Below are 27,591 nucleotides of genomic sequence, written 5' to 3' on the forward strand. Positions count from 1 at the left end.
AAAACAAGAATATAGCAATTTCTCAACTTCAGGTACACTGCTTACCACATTCTGTACCACTGACACAGACCTTTATGTTCAGCCACATCTGTGTATTATTCCTGTTGTTTCTAGCTTGGCAATATGTCCCCCGTGCCTGCTAGGGTGATCGTCTGCCTTATCTCCCCTATCAGAGTTGACCTGTTGACCGAGACCATGTCATAATCATCATCACACCTTCCATAGTGTGTGCCATCCATCCATCCATCCATCCATAATTCAGTGAGGCCCTACTCTGTGGTAGGTCTGTGCAGGTCCTGTGCCAGAAAGTGGGGGTACAAAGGCCAACAGGACATAGTGTGTCTACTGCTCTAAATGACCTACAAAGAGCTGGCACTGGTAAATGTTTGGCTCAGTGGATTGAGCGTCGGCCTGCGAGCTAAGTGTCGCTGGTTCGATCTTCCAGTCAGGGCACATCAGAGAAGGAAAACTCTGACTCCAAAAAACCTCCGCTGCCTTGCGGCATACCTCTTCAGGGGAAAGGCTAAGGGAGTAAACCCCGACAGAAAATCCGGAGCCGGAGTCCCTAAGGCGGTTCGACGTTGTAGTCAACACCGGCAACTCCTGCAGTGCACCTGAAGCCAAGCTGTATTGACTCCGTCTTTCCCTTGGACCCTTCAGCTGCGAAGAGAGGGGGGGTCTGCTGCATGGGCAACAGCAGACCCTCCATATCACCCTGCCCAGGCTCTGTAGCTTCAGCTTCACTGGAGAGGACACTCCAGCGTCATCGCAAGATGTCGATTCAACACGGGAGGAGACAGATACTGTGTCACTCCCGAGTCGGACTGCACAGCCATTCTCGGCGGTGCAGATAGACTCTTAAGAAGCTACACCATCGTCTCTCGAGACGGACGGCTGCCGACGACGATATAATCCATGAGGATATAATCCTGGTCTCTCACCCTAGGAAAACCACCAAAAACTAATTCAGTAATGTTTCCAACTATGAAACAAATCTGCTGCTTTGGTAAAACAGAAGGCAGATATGAAACTCTGAATATTTCAAGTTGAAAACCAACCTCAACCTTTTGTTTTTAGGCGTGTAAGGCACACTGTTTGATAGCCTTACTTGAAAGCTGGTAGTTTCCAAACAGTTAATATTGGACAAAGATTCTATGTCCTCTTGAAACCAAAACATAAAAGAAAAAAATAAGGATAGGAAGGAGAAAGTGAGGATGGAGAAAAAATCACTATTATCATCATACCAGCTGCCATTACTAAATTCTTATTGTGTTAAATGCTGTATGTATTAAACACTTTACATTCATTCTTTCATTTAATGCTCACAACATTTTGAAGTAGGGATTGTTGCTTTCATTTTACCAAGAGATTAAATAATCTCTCAAAGATCACTCAATAGAGAGCTGATCCAGAATTCTAAGCCAAGTCCATTTGATTCCACAGCCTGTGTGCTTGTTTCACGCTACAGTGCCTCTGAAATGTTACTGCAAAGAGCAAGTAGTGTTAAATAAATCATCTTTACAGTGTTGATTTATATGTGCTTATAAAACAAGAAAGGAAAAATAAATACCAACAACCTTCCCTTTATTTTAAGTAGCCAGGTTGAGAAAGTCTTCTCCCTCTGTGAGGAAAAGTGGACGCAGCCTCAAAGATAACTGCAGGGGCTCTGAGCAAACCATTGCAGTTTTGGGGGCAAATTTACATAGAAGATGCTGGCACCCTAGAAACTAAGAGATGGCCATATCCAGGGATTGTGTTTCCTCTAGGTTCTCGTGAAAATCTCCTTTGAAAATACAGGGTTAACTGGTGCTTAAGAGTATTTTTCTGAGGCTACATCTACTGTTTGTTACGATACTAAGTTCTGTTATGAGTGAATGTAAGAAGCAAAGTCAAATGCTTAGAAGTTTCCCAGTTTACACAGTTCCACTTACATATCTAGTAGTAAATCCCAGAAGTGAATTTGATATGTGAATATTTTAAGAATTAAAATTATAAATGTACAGCAGAGTCAACATAACAGGTCTAACAGCTATTCTTTGAAAACGCTTGCTTGAGGTTGGCCCTTGACTGGCAGTTGGGAACTTGGGTTGGGCAGGGGCAGGGCAATTCCCACCATTCCCAGAACTGGTAAGAGTGGCTCACTAAGCCTTAAGTGTTTGTTCAAACAACAGAGTTTATGCTAAACAGTTGTTTTCCTTCTTGGATTGTGGAATTTTGGTATGTGCCAGGCAAAGGGCACCTATATGATCAGCCTCCATTAAAAATCTTGGGTACTGAGTCCCTGATAAACTTCCTCACTTGGCACTATTTCACGTTTGTTGTCTCAAATCATTGCTGAGGGAATTAAGCTCATTCTGTGTGATTCCACTGGGAGAGAACTCCTGGAAGCTTGTGCCTGGTTTCCCCGGACTTCACCCCACGTGCTTCTTCTCTGTGCTGATTTTGTTATATTCTTTTGCTGTCATAAATCATTGCTGTGTATATTACTATATGCCGAGTCCTATAAATTTTGCTAGGGAATCACCAAAACTTGGAGTGGTACTGGGAACCCACCCGCACACAGTTGGTGTCAGAAGTAGGAATGAAAACAACCACCTGGTCTGACTCATCAAAATATGGTGAAAACATTGTCTTGGAAAAGAAAGAATGAAGAGACTGAGAATAATGAACCTTTGGTGCCTGGATGGATATAGTTATTCATCCATGGTATGAAATAGCAGTTGAGTTGCTGTTTTGTACCATGGATGAGTAACTCTATTGTTGTGAGAGGTAAAAGTTACGTATGGAATTTTAAAATAATATATCTAATTTTAGGAGAGTTGGCTTGTTGGTTCCCCTGACTGCTCTGGTTGTAGTATTGCCTAAATGAGGGGGGAAAGGTATAGCCTTGTAATGCCTTTGGTTTTTGTTCCCTTTCAGGTAGCAAAAGATCCCAAAATTCCCAAAGGTGAGCTTTGGATGGACCAAAAATGTTAAAGCACTGTTTTCACCCTCAAATGAAAGGGAAAAAAAAAAAAAAGTTAAATCAGTCCCAGAGCCGGAACACAATTTTAGATAAACCAGAGGGAAGAAACGGGAGAAAAACACTTCAGCCATTTCTTCAGCTTAGCTGTTGTCACCTCTGCTGCAGTGGCCAAGTACTGCTTCCACTTCCCTTGTATTTAAGCAGCAACTTTAGTATTGACCCTGTAAATGTTAAATTTACTGCTAGGTTTCTGAGCTAATTAGTAATGAGAAAAAAGGGGTGATTTAAAAAAAATAATGATTTTGTTTTGTGATTTTATCTACATATATAGTAAAAATGATATAAAACATTATATACTTGTGTCAAAAATGCTAGAGGAATCATCCCAACCAAAGAAAGCTGCAAAGAAAAAGTGTTAGAACTCAATTTCCCTGCTTTTTGCATCTGATAAATGGGTTAGAATTTAAAGTCTATGAGTACTGGAAATAGAACAAGTCTCCAGAACTAATGAGTTTTTCTTACTGGAGCCTCTGGAAAAAGGGGAACAACATGGAAAGGAGAGGCCATCTCTGGCCATACACCCTGAGAAATTTTAAAAAGCAGTTTTTAGTTTGTTAATGAGCTCTTACATATCCAATGTCTGATCTTTAGAGACTGGTGATTTTCCAGTGTGACACATATGTTTGAGTACATAAATTTGAACAAGACCAAAAGACTTAGGAAAGCCTTGCTTGCACTTAAATTTGGAACATAGCTGTCTAGCCCTGAAGCATCTTGGCTTTGCCACTGCTGAGGCAAAGTTGATGGCTTCTTTCGAAATCCTAACTATACAGATCCTAATTGTCTGACCTGACTCTAGACTAAAACCTGATATTGTCTGCTGTAAGTGTTTCAACATTAGAATGTGCTCTGCTGAACTGGGACTATAGATTTAGGATACCTCTCCGTGGGGCCTGAAACTGTGAAAACATCATGGATGCAGTCCGCACCATTTGGGTCACACAAAAATGAAAGCTTGTGCCTGGTTTCCTCTGGACTTTGCCCCATGTGCCTTTTCTCTATGCTGATTTTGTTTTGTATCCTTCTGCTATAGTATATTATGGCCATGAGTGTTATTACCTGACAAGCCTGTGTGTCCTACTAGGAAATCATCAAACCTGGAGGTGGTCTTGGAGACCCCTTGCCACATTATAAAAAAAAGCTTCTTGCTTACAATAAAAAGCACAGGCGTCTGAGATGCAAATTATCTTATTTGTAAAACAGGGCTACTGTCTGTATCTTAGGATTTGTATAAAGATTAAATGAGAGAATATTTTCTGAAATGTCTGACACAGAGTGGGACATTAATAATTAATTTCCCTGTATGGCTGAAATCTGAAAAGGTTGTAAGAACTGAAGAGTTCACCAACATAGCAACAAAAACTTTAAAGAAGACTTCTGTATCAGAAATATACACACACTTACGGAAGGCTCAGACCCAACTCATCTTGAGACTAAGCAGAAAATTATGCCATGCTTTGTAGAAACAGTAACAAGGAGGGAAGAGACAGTAAGCTTCCTTAGAGGAAAATATGACTGAAAGTGAGATGGTGTGGCTTCACCCTATACACGGTACCCTGCTGGGAGCTGTCGGTTGGTGAACTATGTTATTCCTTCTCAGCACGAGGTCTACATATCTTAAAGAATCACATGTCCTGAGTACCTACCATGTGTCATGTGCTTGTCCTCAAGTCATCTCACTTAATTCTTATAACTACCTTGAACATGGTGATTATTATGTCTTTTACAGGTGAAGGAACCAGTTTAGAGAGGTTATGTGACTCAACAGAGGTCCACCTGATAACTGATTCCTTACATTATATCATCAGCCTGTCTCCCTGTCATGACTGCCAATGCTCAGAACACATTTTTCTTGCCCGAGGAGCACTGCAGTAAACAGTGGACTTTCTTCCAAGGAAGGGTCTATTATAACACAAATGACAAAGGGCAGGTCATATTAAGAATGAGGAATGTGTCTAAAAACTTATTTTTTTTAAAGGCTAGAGACAGGTCAAATACAATGGCTTGCTGGAGAAGGATCAAAGAAACAGCTTTACTAAATCGAATGGCATGGCCCTCTGCCATGTGCTAAGTGTTTTCATGAACACTTTTGATCTTATCACAATATATCTGTGAGGACACATGACATGATCCTCACCTGAAAGATGAAATCACTGAAATACAGAAAAGAGAATGAAGGTACTTGATGTAACTCAACAAACAGATGGAAGTGCCAGTGTTAGAACAAAGATCTTTCTGACTCCAGGCACAAAGGGAACAGGAGAAGCTATGGAACTATTTATCAAAACACTTAGTCCAGGTATTAGCAGAGTACACAGAAACATTTCTGTAATCTTGCCCTTCTTGGCTGCATTTTTATCAACTCATTTTAAGTACTGCAATATCCTTCGACTATTCTTCTGGCTTCAGCCTTTCCCCATGTCTGTTCACCTTTCCAGGCTGCGAGTAAGAAATAACAATAAGAATCAGCACCTTTATGATATCTACTTCTTGGCTATATGATCTTAGTTTTAGCTTCTGTATCTATAAAATGGAAATAATATTTGCCTAGAAAAACAGATTTTGGATATGGGTTAGAAATCTGCTTCTATGTGCCTTTAATTTTTTTTTGCTATAAAGTAAGGATAATATCAATCTCAAGAGGTTGTTATAAGGATTTACAGTATTCCCTCACTTATCACGGATATTACGTTCCAGACCCCCCGGCGAAGTGGGAATCTTACATTTATTCTACACTCTTAAACCTACGTAACTTTAACAACATACGTATATAGTACCGCAAAATCCGACGATATAGCAAAAAATCCGTGATAAATAATTAAATATAAGATTTTTAAAAATCCCACAGTACGGTGAGGCCGCAATAAGTGAACCGCAATACAGCGAGGGACTACTGTAATTAGATGATACCTGTTAAACACATAGCATAGCTGACTGCCACACAGTGGCAACTCAATAAATGGTAGACAGTATTATTACTTCACATGTTATTTGTTTGCTTCATTCATTCAACAGATACTTACTGAGCTTCAATTAAGTTCCAGGTACTAAGTGCCAGGTATACAACAGAGAACATGTCAAGTTTCTGCCTTCAAAAAGCTTTCATTACAGTAGGTGGTGGGCAATAAATAACTATCTATCATGTCAGATGGTGATCAGTTCAGTGGAGGAAAAGAAAGCAGAGTAAGAGGCATAGGAGCTGCCTGTCTGGCAGGCTGGGAAAGCCAGGGGCAGAGAGGAGGGAAGGAAGACTGTTATTTTATATAAGTTCCCCAGAAAAGGCCTCAGTGAAAAGGCACTAATTGAGCAGACACCTGAAGGAAGTAAGGGTATGAGCAATATAGATATCTAGAGGAAGGAAGTTTAAGTGCAAGGCTTGGAGGTGGGAAAGTGTATTGTGGTGTTTCAAAAATAGCAAGAAATAGCTACCTGGCTGACCAGCTAAGATTTTGGGGTCAGAGAAATGCTGGGTAGCCACATTGGGGAGGGCTTTTGAAAATTCTGAACTAGATGGGGAGCCATTACAGGGTTTTGAGGAGAGAAAGTGATATAGTCTACTTTATATTTTAAAACATCACTTTGTTTTTAGAAAAAGAGACGAGGGCCGGGGTGGGCGGGGGGAGGTGTGTGGAGGCAGAGTGGCCAGTTAGAACACTATTACAGCAATCCTGGACAAGGGATTCTAGTGGCTTGGACTAGGGGTTAGTTGTTCTGGCTGCTAAGAATGTTGTCTTTATTAGCCTACCAAATATCTCATCAATCTCAGTTTTGTAGAGGCAGTGAAAAGTAGGTTCTGGAAGTATTTTGAAGGTAAAACCAACAGAATTTGCTTAGGAGTTGGCTAGAGAAATGAGAGAAAGAGAAGTCAAAGACGATTCCAAGGTTTTCTGACCTGAACAAAAAAAATGTGGTTGTCATTTAATGAGATGAGGAAGACTATGGGGGAAGTAGGTTTGAGGAAGGGTAGAAATCAGTAGTTTGGCTTTAACTATGTTCAGTTTGAAACGCCAATTAGACATAAAGTGGAGACGATGAGGAGGCAAGTTGTATATATAAATGCCTAGAGTCAAGGACAGAGCTTGGGCTATACACTTCGGAGTTGTAATTGTATGTCTGACATTTAAAACCAGAAGATTGAATGAGATAATCAAGATGATGAGGAGAGAGGGAGATCAGGGGACTGTCAATTATTGAGTACTGTATGGGTAATTATTCTCATTTTGATGATAATGGCCACATTATTCCCTTGCTCAACAAACTATACATGGAACAATGCCAAGCTTTCTTGCCTGGTTTTACACAACCTTCCTTCAGCCTTTTCTCATAACTTTAATGTACAAACCTCATATTTCGACCAATGTGATCTACACTCCACCATGTAGCTATGTCTTGAACATTCCAACATTAGCTTCTTTTCTCAAGCTGTCCAGCTGTTGGTGAATGCTCCGTCTTTATCAGCCCACCAAAAATCCTATCTCAAAGTTTTGTTCACTTGCTTTCTCCTATTTACAAAGTTTTTCTTGGTCACCCAGGCCAGTAGGAATCTTTGCCAACCCTGATATCTATTGCCCTTTTTGCCTGACTAGTTTAGGACTCATGAACTGCATTATGAGGATTATTTGTATGAGAGTCCAGGGTAGTCTCAAAGGCAAGGACCAACCCTTATTTTTTAAACAGAGTGTGAAATGCAACTAAAGTACACATTTTACCTACATTTGGCTGTGACCCAGCAATAGGAATTACAAAGACAATATGAAGAAATTAGAGATGATAAAATCTTTCCAAATGTATAAAACTGAGCTTCATCTGCACATTGAAAATAAATTTCTAGGTGATAAACTACCTCATTAATTTATTCCTTATTTGGTTCAGGAGGTGTAATGGCATAAGGTTAAGAGCACAGACTCTAGAATCACATACTTAAGTTTGTATCGGGTTCTGATATTTACTATGACATTGTGCAGGTTACTTAATCTCTTTTGTGCATGAGTTCCCCCATTTAAGTAAAGATAGTGTGAATATTTCCCTTTGGAATAGTTTTTAGGATTAAATGAGATACAGGGCACTTAGAATAGTACCCAGTATAGTAAGCCCTCAAAAATGCTATTATTAAAAAAAAAAAATCTTACCCTAAACATTTGGTTGTTAGATAATAGAGGGGAACAATTTTTAACATAATTCCTGTTGAGTTTGATTTTTCAGCTTTTTTAGACTTAAATAGGCATGCTGACTTCAAAACTGCAGTTAGTTTTCTTCTATCACATCAAGTTTTTCTCTACAGCTTATCTTAATGCAACCACTCTAGGCTGGATCGAGCCTGGATAGAGGGAAGCACTAGTGCTCTCCTATTGGCTGAGAGCAAACCTCCCTTGAGTGGGGAGGAGTAGGGGACGACCTTGGAGACCAGTGACAGGTTCATACTTGTCTAGGCTATTCAGTTACACATGAGACAGTGTGGTGAGAGGTTGTGTGCTGCTCTATATAGTGAATCGTATTCCGAAGTGTAGTCCAAGTTCTTGTCTGTATACAAGGAGTTAGCAGAATTTATATTTTTATTTACATAAGTACTTATTTCCTTTCCTTCAGATCATGTCTGCCTCTGCTATTTCTCTATTTCTTGTTGTAAGTGCCTAAACAACCCTGATTCATTTTGTTATATCTGTGGCAGTTTCACTATTTCCAGTGAAAGGACAAACATCAGCACATTTGTCAGACAAGCCTATTTTGCATATTTTAAAGTAAAACTTGGTGATCAAGATAAGTCTTGGGCCCCTTACAAGGTATGCAAGCAGTGTGTTAAGAGTTTATGGATGTGGACAAAGGGAACATGTGATAAATTGCCATTTGGCATACCTATGGTTCGGTGAGAGCCCAGAGATCATTCAAGTGACTGTTACTTTTGTATAGTGAAAATGCCAGGATATAACAAGAAAAATAAATGTAAAATAGAGTATCCTAGTCTACCATCAGCTATTCACCCAGTGCCTCATTCAGCTGAAATCCCAGTGCCAGTTTTCATTGAACTACCCTCTTTCGAAAAACAGGTGAAGAATTAAGTGACAGCAACGATGAAGATTTTGAAATTGAAAATGACTTAGTTCGTAAGGAATTTGATCAGCATGAGTTGAATGACTTGGCATGAGATTTGGGACTATCCAAAGAGGCTTCAGAACTCCTAGCATCAAGGCTGCATGAGAAAAAATTGCTTGAAAAAGGAGTGAAGGCATCCTACTTTCGATCAAGAGAAAGTGCATTTCTGCAGTACTTTCGAAGTGACAGTGGCTTTGTGTCTTGTCACAACATACATGGTTTAATGGAGGAATTGGGAATTCCAATCTAGAATGCAACTGAATGGCGACTGTTCATTGATAGCACAAAGCAGAGCTTGAAGTGTGTCCTCCTCCACGATGGCAATTTATCTGGTGCAGTCCCAACTGGCCATTCAGTTTGTTTTCATGGAGAATATGAAGCATAAAGAGAGTCATTGATCTGTTGCAATATCACAAGCACAATCGGATCATCTGTGTTGACTTTAAAACGGTCTGCTTCCTTCTTCGTCAGCAATGCAGATACACCAAGTATCCCTGTTTTCTGTGTATGTGGAACACCAGAGCTCGTGAGAAGCATTGGGTGGAGTCGAATTGGCCTCCAAGATCTGACCTCAAACCTGGTGACCCAAACATTCTACATGAGGCACTTGTTGACAGAAAGAACATTATGTTCCCACCTCTGCACATAAAACTGGGTCTCATGAAGCAATTTGTTAAAGCTTTGCCAACTGAAGGAGACTGTTTCAAGTATCTCATTTTGGCATTTCCTAGCCTGTCGTTTGAAAAGATAAAATACCTTAATATGTATATTCGGTAGCAGAACTTTACTACTTGTACACAATTTGACTTATAGTATCAATATATAGCCCTTATATGAATAAAATAACTCTAAATAAACAGCATACTCAGGTAATTTTTTCTTTATTTTCCTTTGTATGTATATTTTGTATGATTTTGGGGACAAAGGGAGGGTATCCTGTACCTTAAGAAGTTGACGTGATAGAGAAAAACTGGGGTCATTTTTGGATTCACATGTCAAAAAAGTTAGTTAAAAACAAGTGTCAGATCTAACTCAACCAAAATTGTGTTCCCCAGTGTAATCATCATAATCATCATTGCATTTTGTACTTAAACAGTATCTCACAGTTTACAAAGCACTTTTAAGTACACTGCCTAATTTGAGCCATGCTGTGGTATTAGGAAAAGAATTTATTATTTCTATTTTATAGAGAAGAAAACTGAGATTTAGTGAGGGGCATGCCTTGTTTAAGTCTGCACAGCTAATAAATGATCTTCTGATTTTCAGTCCAATGCTCCTCTCCCTATATGCATTGCTTTCCCTCTATCCCATCTCCTTGTTTATTCCAGTGATAAAATAGAGACTCCTTTACTATGACTCTTCAGATTGATTGTCTCAGGCATTGTCAAGACATAGGATGTTTCACTTCATTACTTAACATCAATTAAACTTTACAATTTGGCAACTAATATTTTAAACAAAATAAATAACCTGAAGAAATATAAACCACCCATGATAGAATTTTATTGCCTTTAATTAGACTGCTGCTCTGCCAGATTAGAGTTTCCCATAGAGAACTATTAAAAAGCAACAATGCTACCCTTTTAAAACTTTTGCTATTAAAAAAATAAATAAAACTCTTGCTATTAAATTACTTTTGTTGTAAACATTATGTAAACAGTTTACCAAATTATTTCAACCTATGAACTCAAGTGTCCTGTGGTCAAAATACTCCAGGAGCAATTGAAAGGCCTGGGCTGTAGTTCTAAGTGGTCATTTCCTGAATGTATGCTCTTGGGAGAGTCATTTCACCTCAGGCCCTCACATTCTCCATCTGTTGAATGGCACTAATACCACCTGTCCTGCTACCTCTGAAAGCCCAAAAGAAGAGGAGTGAAATAACTCTGTGAATGCATTTTGCACCTGAGTAAGACATCTTGGTTTTATTCAGTCAAGAAGTATATTGTGGCTTAATGGTGGGATGCATGTGGTGGGAGAAGTAATGGGAGGGAGCAAGAACTGAGCAGGAAAAGGAGAGAGTGTGAGACTGTAAAGGATTTCTGTATGCTTTGGTAAGGAGTTTTGTTTTTTTCCTGTAGGCCATTAGAACCAGTGGAGGCTTTTAAGTAGGACAGAGATGAGACACCATCAAACCTAAGTTTCAGAAAAATAATCAGAGAAAGGACTGCAAGGATGGGTGGGACAGGGGTTAGGCAAGAGTGGAGTCAGGGAGATGAATTAGGAAGACATATGTTTAATCTGGGCTATGAAGACTTGCACAGTGATATGGGAGGAAGGAGAGAAAAAGAAGGAGAGAAGTTTAGAGGCAGAATTGATATTGTGACCAACTAGATATTAATTGGATTATGCTCTGCAATCATAGTTCTTATTCTCCAAATCTTGATCATTTAGGGACAGAAAAATCTCAAATAATGAGATAGGGTGATATAACACACCCAAGGGTAACTGGAGCAAGACCAGCAGTAGTAATTTTAAACATGTATTTCACTGATTAGATGCTTTACCTTGCTTTATTTAGAAGTATAGCTTTTTAAGGTATAAATAGGTATGTGAACCTTGAGAAAGAGGACACCCACTAAGATAGGCTCCTGGTGACTAACTGGGCTCACATTAAAAACAAAACAAAACAAAGACTAGCAGCTGTTTCTACACAGAGCCCTCTTACATGAACTGCACTTCAGGGAGAGGCCTGCAGTGATCTGCCTGCCTGCACTGTGTTGCTGCAGTCTGAGCCAGCCCTTATAAAGGAGTTCCTGAAATCCTATTTCAACCAACAGAACTGAGGCTTTCCACATCCAATCAGAGCTGTGCACCTCCAACCAATTAGAGTGGTTCCATTCTGACCAATCAGGACAGTGCCTTTTGGGCCAATCAAACTGTGAGGATTTGGAGTCCTCATTTGCATGAGGGCAGGCCAATCATCAGGGCCCAGGAATGGGGACTTCCATCTATATAAGCCAGGTCCCCTCTAGTTCTGGGAATGCACTTTCCCTTTCCACTGAAGACAGTGTCTCCCTGCTGAACTGAAACACTGAAAATATGCCTTGCCAGAATGGAGCCAAGCAGAGTAGGTCAGAACAGACAGGCAAAGAATGGAACAGACCAAAGCACAGTGGAGCAGATCAGACCAGTGTAGCCAGGAGAGGGGCCTGGCCTCAGGGCTGACTCATATAGCCTTACTGTTTTCACAGCTGTGCTCTATCACAACTGAGCTGTTTTGCACTGAATAACATTTCCTTCTTCACTGCAGCCCAGACTGGGGGTTCGTGTTGGCACTGAATTGGTGCCAGTGGCCATCAGGTTGACAGGTAGTTCAATGTCATTAAAGCTTTTCCTTCCGGTTCTGTTCTGTTTTGTTTTAAAAATCAAACTCTGTTTAATATAAATTGAAAATCAATCCCACTGCAATATTAAAGGCATTAGCACACGAAAGTCATTTAAGTACAGAATATTTTTAAATATTGGTGCTTAGAGCCGCAATTTATTGCATTTACTAGGTGGTCTCTAATGTTGATTTTCTAGTTCTATTATCCTATGGCTCTAATTTTTAAGTGGAACTCTATAATCTATTAACAGATTTTTAAAAGGAGCCAACAATCTCAAAAAGCCATGGCCATAAGAAAACTTGGGTTTTAGTGTTAGCCCTGCTATATTGTAACTGACCATGCAACTTACAGAAAATGTGTAATTTTACCATGCTTTGATTCTTCTATCTGTAAAATGACTGTATTGTCTTTGATATCTCTGAGATCCTTTTCAAATATGAGATATTATGATTCAAATGATATATTCTTAAATCTGGGTTAGAGCACTTGGATATTTTTAACAAAATATCTACCATTGCTATAGAGAAAGAATTCACTGTCATGCTTTCTTTAGCTGTAAGCTTTTCCCCTCATTTTTGCCTCTCTCCACTTAGAATAATTATAGAAGAAATTATTTATGATGTGGTAGGTACACAGTAATTTACATTCACTTATTTAACTCTTACCACAACTCTCTGAGCTAGATATTACTTTTCTTTCAAAGGTGGAGAAATAAAAGTTTAGCTGACCCAAGTGAGTTGTCCAATGTCATACAGTAGGTGTATGATGGAGTGGGGCTCAGAGACAGGTCTAACTAAGACCCAAACTTTTACTTTCAACTATACTTTTATCTTTCCACTCACACAACATCTCTCTCTGCAAGGCTCAGTTCAAATGCATTTCCTTTATAATGTCTTCCCTTATCACTGCAGGCTGAAATTATCTATTCTTCTGTGGGTACAATTTGTAATGTATCTGCTTTAAATGTGTGTTTTCACTAAAATGAGAACTCTTATAGGTCAGTAACAATTTCTTCTATTTCATCTGGTATAGAGGCTGGCAGAGTGGTTTCTCAGCAAATGTCTTGCTATATATGAGAGAACAAATACATGAATGAAATGTAAATTAAAGTACTTATATATCTTTATGGTGGCAAATAAGGCATCCTTGCATTATCGATAAAGTCAGACATCCAGCAGTAGCTTATGCATACAGACTGTAAGTTCTACAAGGGTAAGAACCATGTGACTAATTTTCAGCACCATGTTCCCTGTGTTGAACTTAGTGCTCACTGTAATAACAGTAGATGGGTAAGAGAGGAAGTAATCTGTATACCCTTGATTTGTAAGGCATTCCCCTCACACTTCATTTAAATAAACCTTTACTGGGGGCCTACTGTGTGAAAAACCCTGCAAGAAGCTTGTTTATACTCGCTCTCCTGTTCCTTTAAGCATTAGAGGGAGAAAGAAAACATTTATGAGTTATAGTTACAGAGGGAAAAAAACCCTAGAAAGCTGGGAGAAAATATAAGTACATTCAGTTCTTTGTTTTAGAATATACATAAAACGGGAACTTCTAGTCAAGATGTAGGCGTAGGTAGACACACTTCACCTTCTCATGCAATCAGAGAATTACAACTAAACCTCAAAATAAATAACATCCAGGACTATCAGAAAATCGAGCTGCATAGCAGTCCAACAACCAAGGGTTTAAAGAAGCCACATTCATCCAGAGGGATGGGGGGGAAGAGACACAGAGATGGGCAGAGAGGCAAGAAGACGCGGTGTGGTGAGGAGAGGTAGCAGTGGTGGTGGAATGGGTGTCCCACAGTCACATGTGGTGAATAAAATTCGGGAGGGACACCTTGGGAGCCAGTGGTCATAGCCCCAGGCCAGAAAGCACAGCCTAGAGTTCCAGTGCTGGGAAGATAAATTCCTATAACTTCCAGCTGTAAAAACTGGTGGGGGTTGTGGCAGTGGAATAAATTGCTGATCTTCAGGAGACTCTGCTTAAAGGGCCTGCAAGGTCTTAGAACATATGCAAACCCACCCACTGTGGGATTTAGCACTAGGGCAACACCTAGAAGGGCACTAGTTGCATACGGGGAGTGGGTTAAGTGAATGGAAATGGGGCGAGTGCTGGGCAAACTTTCAGAAGCCAGGCAACAGCACTGTACCCTCTCTGAGTCCTCCACTCCCACAGAGCCACAAAGCAGCGAAGAGGGTTGCCCCGCCCTGGTGATTACCTAAGGCTCTGCCTCACACAATTTACAGGAGCCTTTTCTACAATAGCCCACCCAAGTAAGACAGGGAGTAAAAGCAGCTCTACCTAATACACAGAAATAAACACAGGGAAGCTGCCAGATTGAGGAGACAAAGAAATATGGCCCAAATGAAAGAACAGAACAAAACACCAGAAAAAGAACTACACAAAATGGAGATAGCCAACATATCAGATTCAGAGTTCAAAACACTGGTGATCAAGATGCTTAAAGAACTCACTGAGTACGGCAACAACATAAAGGAAGACATGAAGGCTACACTAAGTGAAATAAAGATAAATCCATAGGGGACCAATAGTGAAGGGAAGGAAGCCAGGGTTCATAACAACAATTTGGAACATAAGGAAGAAATAAACATTCAACCAGAACAGAAAGAAGAAACAAGAATTTTAAAAGAACAGGACAGACTTAGGAACCTCTGGGACATCTCCAAAAGTGCCAACATCCAAATCATAGGGATGCCAGAGGAGACGAGGAAGATCAAGAAATTGAAAACTAATTTGAAAAAATAATGAAAAAAAACTTTCCTAATTTGGTGAAGGAAATAGACATACAAGTCCAGGAAGCACAGAGAGTCCCAAACAAGTTGAACCCAAAGAGGACTACACCAAGACACATCATAATTAAAACACCAAAGGTTAAAGGTAAAGAGAGAATCTTAAAGCAGCAAGAGAAAAGCAGAGAGTTACCTACGAAAGAGTTTCCATAAGACTATAAGCGGATTTCTCAAAAGAAACTTTGCAGGCTAGAAGGGACTGGCAAGAAGTATTCAAAGCGATGAAAAGCAAGGGCCTACAATTAAGATTATTCTATCCAGCAAAGCTATCATTTAGAATGGAAGGGCAGATAAAGTGCTTCTCAGACAAGGTAAAGCTAAACAAGTTCATCATTACCAAGCCATTATTATATGAGCTGTTAACTGGACTTACTTAAGAAAAAGAAGATCAAAGCTACGAACGGTAAAATGGCAACAAATTCACAACTATCAACAACTGAATCTAAAAAATCAAACTAAGCATACAACCAAAACAGGAACAGAATCACAGATATGGAGATCATCTGGAGGGTTATCAGCTGGGAGAGGGAAGAGGAAGAATGAGGGAAAAGGTACAGGGATTAAGCAGCATAATTGTAAGCACAAAATAGACAGGGGGAATGTTAAGAATAGTGTAGGAAATGGAGAAGCCAAAGAACTTATAGGCACAACCCACGGACATGAACTAAGTGGAGGGTACTGGGTGGAGAGGGGCAAAGGGGGAAACAATGGGACAACTGTAATAGCGTAATCAATAAAGTATATTTTAAAATACACATAAAATGTCTGATACTATATTTCTGAATGCAATGTTTCTCTATTTTGGGGGTTCACATCTATAGATCTGGAGGAAGAAATGTGTTTGGGGCAAAAGCAGGGGCTATGTAATTACAAAAGTGACAAGGTACACAGGCCACCCGTCCTGAAGCTAAGCTGCTCTTACCATCCTCCTTTCCAACACATTCTGCATTTTATAAATAGAAAGACCTCACTTTCCAGATGAAGGGGGAGATTCTCTGAGTGACTTGGATATGGACACGCGCACACACACACACACAAACACACACACACAAAAGCAGAGGAGGCAGGAAGGGAGAGAATTGTGGGAAAGAAAAATGAAGAGGAAAGAGTGGAAAGAAATGATAAAAAGAGAAATAGAATTGGAAAGAAGAAGGGGAGAGGTGGGAAAGGGGGAGAGAAAAGAAAGTTTGGGGGGTACTGACAACCTCACACCAAGTGGCACTGGCCACTGTAGGTCTAGAGGGAATGGGGGGGTGCTGGCAGGGGCCCCTTATTCTGGGTGCGCAGTTGGGCGGGGAGTGGTTAGTGTCATTTCTCAGCTTCAGGACTCAACTACTTCACTACCAGCTACCTTGTAATGCGCAAGTACGGAGAACAGGCCACTGATGTTCACACGGCTCTAACATATTCAAGAGGTGGAGCTTAATGACCAAAGCTCTGGAAGTGAATACTAACTACATCTTTCTTGGTAACTGTTATTAGCAAAATGTAGAACAAAATAACAAAAACAAATAACTCAATGTTCCCAGCAGCTTGACAACCAGCTTTTCTGGGGAAGGCCTGTGTCTGCTGCTATTTTGGTCATTCTACAGTGCTCGGTTCAATGGTATACCCACCAGACATTTACTAAATAGCTGGACAGCTGGGAAATCTTAACATGAAGCGTTGTTTTGGTTGGGGGTAGGGACACAGAAGAACGTTTAACAGGTCCTTCAGTGAGAAACCAGTCTCTGCTTTGTGGAGAAAAGGCTGAAGACACAATAAGACTCCTAGAGTTAAGTCCTATGTTATTTGTTATTAAAGTGGTGAGGTCTTAAGATGTGCTTTTTAACAGTCCTTAGTTTGGCTGTAATTTAAGATGACTTTTACAAATTAGATACTAATCCTTGCAGACACAGATGGCTGTTACAGAATAGCTTTACAAAAACACTAGTCATTTGACTTGAAAAAGCATTCAGAGGAAGGATGAAGGGCCATTAACTCTTACCCCATCCCTGGCTCTAGGATGTCGAATGAGTCCTGGGTGGGCTTTCTGGGTTTAGGTTTGGGTCTGGAATCTGGGTGGGCCCAGGGCATCTGTTCCTACTTGGAACACCCTCTCTAGTTCACTCTGGAATCAGAGACTTAGGATCACACCTGAGGTCAATAACATTCAACAACAGTAAGTGAATGCTTATGGGAGAGGCACCATGCTGGGTCAGGGTACGCACATGAACATGATACAGACAGGTTCTGTAAATAATTATAGAACAAACGGACAAGTGCTATGAGAGAGGAATGTACAAACTGCAATGGGTACACAGGTGATGAGCCTGGGAGAAGGAGAGGGATTCCCAGAGAGGATGACATCTGAGCTGCACACTAAAAGATGAGTTTCAACAGGTCAGGAAAAGCAGGAAGGGTGGATATTCAAGGAAGAGAGAACAGAATATAAAAAAGCATAGAGGCATGAGAGTCTCTTGTGTCATATGCCCTAGAAATGGAAATAAGAGGCAGGATTTAAGGTGGGAGAGGTAAGTATGAACCAGATTGTGAAGTTTTTGAAAACATTCTAAGGGGTCTGTACTTATTGTAGGGCAGTAGGGAGCTACTGAAGTTTTAAACAAGAAAGAGGATGATCAGAGTGGGATTTTAGAAAAACCACTGTGTAGCAGATAATTTCAGGTTAACCAAGGACCATAAAATGAACCTGTGATGGATATTGGAAGTTCCTGATTTCTCTTATAGGAACAAAACCTTAGTTAGACTTTTTCTCTGGGAAACTGGGCTAAACTTAATCTAAATCTCCCGTGGGAAGGGGATGGAGATAGAAATGGGGTCAGGTGTGAAAGGGACACTGGGAGACCAGACTGTTAACCAGACGGAGTAGTGTTCTTTAGCAGTGTAAAACTGCATAATTGAGGTCTAAATCAAGAGCAAATTTTTTCTAAGACTAAGTGACTGATCCTCCATTTCGGGCTAATCCACACTAACACCTAACACAGTCTGCACTGAAGAGGCTGAATTCTTGGTCAGCAGAGTTCATGAAAAGCAGGTGGCAGGCCCAAGAACTCTCTGCCTTTCACTGCACAGTTCCCCTACTTTCCACAGTCCACATTTTTAACCTGTCATTAACACTGATTATAAAACCCAGATCCTTTAAAGAGATTCTTCCCCCCACCCCACCTCCAATATTCAGGTTTAAGTATTCATTTGAAAGAAAAGAAAGTTTAATTTTAAAAGTCAGGAAGGTCCTTAGGCTCTATCTCTTCTAGTATTTCCATTTTACAGATGAGACCCAGAAGGGGAGTGAAAATAACCAAGGGCTGGGATCTTAAAATTCTCATCACACACACAAAAACTTAGTAACAATGTATGGCGACTGATGTCAACAAGACTTACTGTGGTGATCATTTCACAATGTACACAAATATCAAATCATTACGTTGTACACCTGACACTAATAAATATAAAATTATACATCAATTATACCTCAATTTGAAAACAAAACAAAACAAAGGTTGGGAAGGACTAATTTGGCTCCTAGGTTTTGTATATTCTCCAAGGTGAGATGTTCATCATAGAACACAAGGCTGATCTTGAACCCCTTGATAGTGGCTCTTTTCTAAGCTTCACACATTTAGAATTCAATTACACTTACAGAATTTAAGGTACTTGGATGTGTGGTCCACACAGCATGTGCACATGTGTTCCCTTGTGCATGTTTGTGCATTATGTAGTATATGAACAAAGAGGAAGATTTCAGAGCAGTAGGTGGAGCTAGTGAGATAGAGGTTAATGGCCAGCACCTGGGGTCCACTCTAGTCTCCTAGATTTAGATGTAAGTGGTAGTAGGATCCTCATCCTTCCTAGGAGTATTTTGGCTGAGTGCTGGAGCTAAAGTTACCATTGGTTTCTGTCTCTATCCTGCAAATCTGTTAACTAAATTCGTGTATGTGTGTGTGTGTGTGTGTGTGTGTGTGAGAGAGAGAAAAAGTCTAGGTTATTGAACTTCGTATTATTCAATCATAATAGCATCACAGAATATTAAGATTTACTATGTATTTTAAAGTTAAGCTAGTTCAAGCCCCACCTCATATAAAATAGGAACACCAAGAGTGAACCCTTCTCCAATATATATACATTATTACTAAAAAGGGATCATTCTCTAGGGTAAGATTATATCCAATCACTACCTTACAACACAAGATATTCCTCTCTTAGAAAATACTATACTTTCTTACAGGATACTTTCTTTCTCCCCACAGTTTTCAACTGATTGGTTCCACTTTTGTTGTTGGAGCCTCACAGTCAGATCCCTTTTTTCATGGTGGGCCTTCAATTAGCTGAAGACAACAATCCTGTCTCCCATGGCCTTTCCTTCTCTAGAGGAAATGTTTCTCTAATGATACAATTCCCAGTTACCTCACCTTCCTATGAGCCCTTCTCTAGACATGCTTCTGTTTCTTCACACTTCAGCATGGAGTCTAAGGACTCTTTCAGGGGTAACTTACCTTAGTATAGAGCTGAATAGGACCATCAGGTTATCCTCTTGTTGGGCTTGTAAGATTATACCTCTAAAAATATAGCCAGCTTTTTGTTGGCAGCTAAAACACATTATTAATGCATACAAGGTCTGTCTGGAAAAAGTCAAGCCATTGCTAATTTAACAAGAACGGTTTGCAGAGACATGTAAACAAGGAACAGACGAACAGTGACCAGGGGGGAGGAAGATGGGGGAAAAGGAGGGAAAGAAGGGGAAGGGTCTAGTCAAGGAACTAGTAGGAATGACCTATGGACATGGACAACAGGGTGGGGATTGAATGTGGGAGGGTGTGGGTAGGGGGAGCAATGGGGTAAAAATGGGACAACTGTAACAGGGAAAAAAAAAAAGGGAATAGTTTGCACAGCCTCTATGGAACCTGGCAGCCAAGGAGAGTGGACTGGAATGCACATGTGTAACAACAACAACTTCACTGTACCAGGCAGTGGGGGCGGTAGATGCTGTTGAGTGAACATGTGTACTGGTGGCTGTCACATTCAAAATGACAGCGAATAGACCAACAAATCTGCATCAAATTTTGTGATAAGCTTGAACATTCCTCTGCACAAAACTATTTGGATGATTCAGAAGGCTATCAGGGACAATGTAATGAATGACTGGCAGCTTCATCATGAAACACTTCTGCTCATGCATCATGTCTTGTGCAGACTGTTTTTGTGAAACATCAAATCACCCAGGTGACTCAGCCCCCCTACAGCCCAGATTTGGCGCCCTGTGACTTCTGACTTTTCCCAAAATTAAAAACACCTTTGAAAGGGAAGAGATTTCAGACCAGTGATCAGAGTCAGGAAAATATGATGGGGCAGCTGATGGTGACTGGGAGAACTGCGTGAGGTCCCAAGGTTCCTACTTTCAAGGGGATGGAGGCATCATTCTCCTATGCACAATGCTTCCTGTATCTTGTATTTTCTTCAATTAATGTCTCTATTTTTCATTAGTATGAAAAATATTATGCCTTCTGGACAGACCTTGTATTCAGCTTAATTAACCTAAAATTTCTGCTAAATTTCCATCCCAAACTTGAGCAATTGTTTTTCTAAACCCAATGAAGTAATCTCTCTATCTCTATTTCTATAATATTTCTTTAGGTTCATTTTTGTCTATTGTTTTAGTATTTTAGTATTTTCTTGAATCTTACTTTCCATACTCCCAAAATCTGATAAAGTTTTCATTTAACTTGTTAATAAGCATAGTGACTAATAAAGGATTAAACATAAAACCTCTTTGTTTTTTTGAGGGAGCAAGCAATATCTTATTCTGGACACTACCATTTAATCAGCAATGAACCCAACTAACTATAGATTTAGCTCTCTACTTTGCCTCAAAAATACTGTGAGAGACTATTAAGTCTCTTGCTAAAATGCAGATATGAAGAAAATATAGGTTACCATTTCTGACTTCCCAGGCTAATAAGAACTATCAAATCACAAAATACTCTTGGTTTAATATGACTTGTTCTTAGTAAACGTATAATCATTGACCTTGATCTAACTGTTAAAGTGTTAAGCACACAATTTTCAGATCTATTATGAGGTATAGAGAGACGATATCTTGGGAAAGTCTGTGTGAGTGCTGGAACAGGAGAAATAAGCTAGGAAAAAGGGAAGACTTAGTACTTACATGCTAGCAAAGGCTATTGGGCATATGTCTGCTTGCCTGGGAAGCCATACCTTCCCCAAAGACTGAGGTAAAAATGGTGTGCAGGACAATGAAGAACTGATGGGTGTGTGGTCTTGTGGCAGGCTGCACCATGGGCCTTCCCTTGGACTACTTTGTCCAGCCCTAATGATGGGATAGTTACCATTTGGACACACTTCCCCAAGAATAGGCACAGAAACTCACGTCTCTCCTAGGAAAGGTGCTCAGTAACTTGAACTCATCCCATGGGAATCCTTTGGAAGCTACAAAATCAAAGACAATCTGGAGCTTATTGCTGGCCAGGAAACGACGCTCGAGGAATTCTCCACTCGGGGTCCGGATCCGCAATTTGCTAACAGGCTCAGCATCTTCTTCTTTCGGCTCTGGAGGCAGGGCCTGCTCTAAGGAGAGCCGAATGGCCTGAGGAGAGCAAAAACCAGATGTTAATATGTGATGGAAGAGACTGTGGGGAGTGAGGGAGAGCGAGACTAGAAAAAAGCTGCTGCTTTCTAGAAACTCATTAAAAAGTTGTTCATTGATTAACCAAGCCTAATGCTTAAACAACAGAATCAGGTGTTTTCCATTTGCTTAATATTAGCTCAGCAATTTTCAACCCTTTTCATCTCATGGAACACATTAACTAATTAATAAAATTCTGTGGCACACCAAGAAAAATATTATATTTTTGCTGATCTGACCAAAAAAATGTATAATTTTGATTGATTTAAAGAAAGAATAGGAATAACATACCCTTTTTGCTCCAAAGTGATTTTTAAAAAAATCAGGTTCCTGTATTTGTATATAATGATTTCTGGTACCAATAATTAACCAATCAGACACAATCTTATTATGTGATGTGACTAATAAGATGCAACTCATATGACCTATTTATTTATGGTGCAACTCAGGGTGTTTACACTGACTGGCTATTGTTGTATTGGCTGTTGTCATTTTTTAATTTGGCAGTCTAAGGGAAAAGAGGTCAGGGCCCCTGACGAAATAGTCAGGTATTGACGTTTTAAAAATTCTTGCAGAGCACCGGTTGAAAAATCACTGAATTAGTCCTAAATGGCAATTAAAATAAATCTCGCCTTGATGACACACATGTTACTAAATTCATAGGTAACTCCATAGGAAAAAAAAGGTAATTTTTGTTTTTAACTAAAGGGCTTGGGTATTTGTGATTGAGGAAAGAGGTATCAAATACCTAGTTGCTTCCTTTCTAGGATAAAAATTAAGGCCATAAGAAGCATTTACGAAACATACACACAACTATTTATATTTGAAAAACATACATTTCCTAAGTAGAAATAACTTGAATTTGTAGAATACTGGATAATACATCAACATCAAAATGGAATAAAAAGAGTGTTTGAAGTGATAAAAATTTTAGAAATAGATATGATGACAGTATTTTCTAAATACGTATATATATATATATATATACACACACACACATACACACACACACACACACACACAGATTATTTATTTAAAAAATTCATTAATAGTGAATAGGTACATGTCCCAGGTTGCTGATAAGCTAATTAAACCACCAGTCAGGACCAATGTTCTTAGACAAAAAGCAGGAATCTGGCTATTAGCAAAAATACTTTATTAGATGTTACTGTTGGATATTTCATAACGTTAAATGGCATTGATTGTGGAAGAATAATATGAACTGAGGATGGAATGAGAAATCTTTTATACAGTTGTATTAAGTTTCTGTTAAGCAGAATACGACTCAATTTTTCTTTTCTTTTTATTGAATTTATTGGGGTGACAAAGGTTAATAAAATTATACGGGTTACAGGCACACATTTCTACAACACATCATCTGTACACTGTATTGTTTGTTCACTACCCCAAGTCAAGTCTCCATCCATCACCATTTATTCCCCTCTCTCCATCCCCTTCTGTCCCTGGCAATCAACACACTGTTGTCTGTGTCCATGAGTCTCTCTCTCTCTCTCTCTCTCTCTCTCTCTTTCTCTTTCTCTCTCTCTGCTCAATCCCTCCAGCATCCTCCTCACGTTGCTACCCCACCCCCATTCCCCCTGACAGCTTGATCTCAATTATGAGTGAAATCATATAATATTTGTCCTTCTCTGACTGTTTTATTTCACTTAGCATAATATTCTCCAGGCCCATCATGCTGTTGCAAAGGGTAAAATTTCCTTCTTTTTTATGGCCAAGTAGTATTCTATTGTGTAAATGTATCACAGCATTTTTATCCACTCATCTACTGATGGGCACTTGGGCTGCTTCCAAAGCCTTTTTATATTTTTGACTTCTGACTTATGTAATGTGTTATCTGTTTAAAAATGTGTTTAAAATAACCAACAGAAAACAAAGTTTGCTAGGACACCACTATAGATAAGAAATTAATTTGTCATTGAGGAGAATTTGATTGGTTCTAATACTAAAGTAGGTTAAAAAAAAACTGCACTGTGTAGAGAAAGCTAGTATTTTCTAGGACTGTGAGGCTATTTTCCTGCTGGAGGCATTGGATAATACCACCTACCTTATGGGGGATTAAAAAAATGGGAATTATATATACGACATAAAGTTCCCACTGTGGTCTCTGATACACAAGAAGCTTTCAGTTAATGGTTGCTTGGGATTGCACTAGTGAAATAATCCTACACTCTCATTTTTTATATGGGGAAGCTGATATCCAGAAATGGAGACATAAGAAATACAGTTCAAAAATTAAAAGAATGGGAAGTTAAACTATTTTTGCTAGTTTTTTGTTTGTTTGTTTGTTTGTTTGTTTTTTGGAGTATGAACAGCAGTTTATTTAATATTGGTGTCCTGGGTCAGCAACGAGCCTTAGCTGAATATTTTCAAGTATTAAACTATTTTAGTAATGCTGTCAGATATTAAAAACCCAACAAATACATGATGATGTGTATAACAAAATTAAATCCCAGTTGCACTATGTCTTTACAACATTTGCTATACTGTACTGTAGTTATCTGTTAATGTCTGGGTTTCCCACTAGCCTGTAGGCTACATTAAATTGTGGGAATGTGTCCTACTTCTTGTTCCAAGTGTATAATACAAAATAAATGCTGAATATGTGATTGATAAGGGATAGAATAAACTAATATGTTAACTGAAATAATGCATGTGAAAGTGCTTAGTATGGTGGTAAACACATAGTAGGTGCTCAACAAATGCTAAAATAATCTGAATCTCATGGGCTCTCCTTCTAGTAACCAAGAACTAATCATCCTAAGTTTCCTTTCTTTAAGGTCTAACTTGCTCCAGCACCAACTATTCAGATTAATTTTTGACATATGTGTACCTTAGGGGCTAACTGTGAGTTGCCTGTAGGAGTAAACTACCTCTGTGGATTAGAGTTCTATACATTTGCTAAACCATTAAATGGGATCATTTGACTATTTCTCTCTAACACTGGTGGTTCTTTAAAACCATACTTTTGAGACTAAAAATCATCACTCCTGATTATAAAAGTAATAAAATTCTTTGAAAAAGATTAAATAAAAAACATAAAGTTAATTTCTAGGTTCACCACTAAGGGACAGCCACAGTCATCACTTGAATGCTTATACCCATTAATTTTTAAAACCACTTTAAGTGTATAATTTAGTGGTATTAAGTACACTCGCAATATTGTGTTACCATCATCACTATTTCTGAAACTTTTTCATCACCCCAAACAGATACTCTCCATTAATTTTTCATATGTGGCTTATACACATTTAAACTTTCTAACCAAATCTGAATCAGTGTTATACTGCTTAAAGCTTTGTCTTTTGTTCAATGTCAAATATTTTGTCATTGTTTTAAAGTTTTTAATAAACTATAATATTCATATGTGAAATAAGTGTACAACTTGATAACATTTTTTGAAAGGGAACATCCCTGTATAACTAGCACCCTGATCAGGTATCTCAGAAGTCCTGCCCCTTCCTGAGAACTACCTTTCTCAAAGTTAATCACTATCTTGACTTTTAACACTGCAGTTTAAAAAACATTAATCTTTAAATTAAATGTAATGTATGATTAGGAAATAGGCTTTGGGTACGACAGAGGTTCAAATTCTGGCCATGAGGCACATGACAGACAGTTTTTAAGAATTTCAGTTCCCTCACATAAGGGCCAATAACATCTTCCTCACAGAGGTTCTTGTATAAAATGCAGTAATGTTTATACCACACTTGGCAAGTACTGACACGTGGTCAGCACTCAGTAAGCGCCTAGCATCAAACCTCACACTGTCACACTGTGCTCAACAGATGACAGTCATTTTTGGTGTTATCGTATCATTATTCCCTTTGCACGTACTTTAAATCAGATATTTAATGTGATATTTCCTGGTTTCTCCTCCTGTTCTCCCCTTAATCCACCTGTCAGCTTGCTTTCTGTTTTGACATTTCCCTGCACAGTATAACAACAGATGTTATATTATTGTCTGAACTCTACTAATTATACTACAGAAGAATAAACAACAGTAGTTCATTATCCCATTCATTGTGCAGACAATGTCTACTCCTTGATGCACTTCCCCAGAATGAAAACACACCTCAGATATCCCACACCACTGGTTCAATATGGGGAACAATGAAGAGCCATTAGGTAAGAAGTCAGCAATCTTGGGATCTAAACACCCAAGTTTTACTGGCAAAGAAAGAACAAAACTGTATCAGTAGCTCAGTTTGGAACATCCTGGCAAAGGTCTCATATAAATAAACACTGTTGAAAACAATGATATTAAAGGACACCTATACTCAAATAACAACCTTAGTAAACACCACTGTTAAATTTTAGTGTGGTTTGCTCAACAAATATAGTTTTTAATCTGCATTTTAGGTTTGTAATGAAACATGGAAACCTGGTATAAATGGGATACATGAACTGATCTTGGATATTTTTTGTTTTACTAAATCTTGAATATTCAGAGCATTTAAATCAAAGGAATGAGAAATGGGGACTTAAAAAAAAATTAAGACAGTGAAGATACAAACCCAGAAAAGACGGTTTCTACACCATTACATTTTTTAAATAGGAAAGATACACTTGCGCCAATCTTTTATAAGTATGAAAGACTGGCTTTATTACACACCGACATACATACATGAAGACACGCTCACACACTATCTTCTATGCTCTATAAATAACAATCAAATGAGAGTTCATAGATGGTTGAAGCAGAGTGTGAAATATGCTAAAGTTAACATTCATCAATTCCATGAGTTCTTACTGAGCACATATGTCTGAGCCATTGTCCTAGATAATGGGAGAATAGCAGTGAACAATACAGATTTTTTAAAAATCTGCTTACATGCAGTCTATACTTTAGTAGAATGGGAGAAAGATAAGACATACACACATAGGAAAATGTGTAGTGTTACACAGTGATGAGCGGTATAGAGAGCGCGCAGAGTGCTGGGAGAAAGGAGGGAGCAGTACAACTTTACCATAAGCCTCAATAAACAAATACTGAAGGCCTCAATGAGCAAAGGCCTAAAGGAGAAATGAAGTCACATGGACATTTAAATCCGAGAGAAGTATTACAGGCAGAAATCACAAAAATTGCTAAGCTCTGGAGTCTGGGTTGACTGAGGAATAGGAAGGCAGCCAATGAGGCTGGAGAAGAACAAGGGCAAGAGGAGTAAGAGCTGAAGTTCAAGAGGAATCAAAGAAGGGATGATTAAATCTTACATAATCCTGATCAGCCCACTTAATAATTTTTTCCATTTTTAAATTAAGGTATATTTTAAATACAATAAAATCCATCCTTTTACAGGTATAGTTCTGTAAATATTGACAAATGTATATATTTGCATAACCATCAACAACAATCAAGATAAAGACCAGTTCTATCACCAACCCCCCCCAACCTCTCCCATCCCTAGTCCCAGGCAACCTCTAATTTGTTTTCTGTTCCTACTTTTCCCTCTAGCAGAATGTTATATAAATTTAGTCATAAATATATAAATGGCTGCCTCATTTAGTGCCATGCATTTGATATTCATCTATGTTGTTCAATATATCAGTTCATTCCTACTTACTGCTTAGTGTTATTCCATTTCATAGGTCTATCAATTTGATTACTCCTTTTCCAGCTAAGGAACATTTGACTTGTTTCTAGGTTTTGGCAAGTACAAATATAGCCACTGTAAC

At 39.0% G+C, this 27,591-nt stretch overlaps 1 protein-coding gene across 1 annotated transcript in view; it reads right to left on the reverse strand.

Annotated features, from left to right (window-relative positions):
• The window catches only part of FAF1 (Fas associated factor 1), a 396,465-nt gene that overhangs the window by 19,412 nt on the left and 349,462 nt on the right, over positions 1-27,591 (reverse strand). Inside the window, exon 18 of the mRNA XM_090269431.1 lies at positions 21,643-21,858. Coding sequence (XP_090125557.1) covers positions 21,643-21,858 — 216 coding nt within the window. The remainder of the gene's footprint in view (positions 1-21,642; positions 21,859-27,591) is intronic.

This window comes from Furipterus horrens, unplaced genomic scaffold (assembly GCF_987537825.1).
Source record: "Furipterus horrens unplaced genomic scaffold, mFurHor1.1.pri manual_scaffold_3, whole genome shotgun sequence".
Lineage (NCBI taxonomy): Eukaryota > Metazoa > Chordata > Mammalia > Chiroptera > Furipteridae > Furipterus > Furipterus horrens.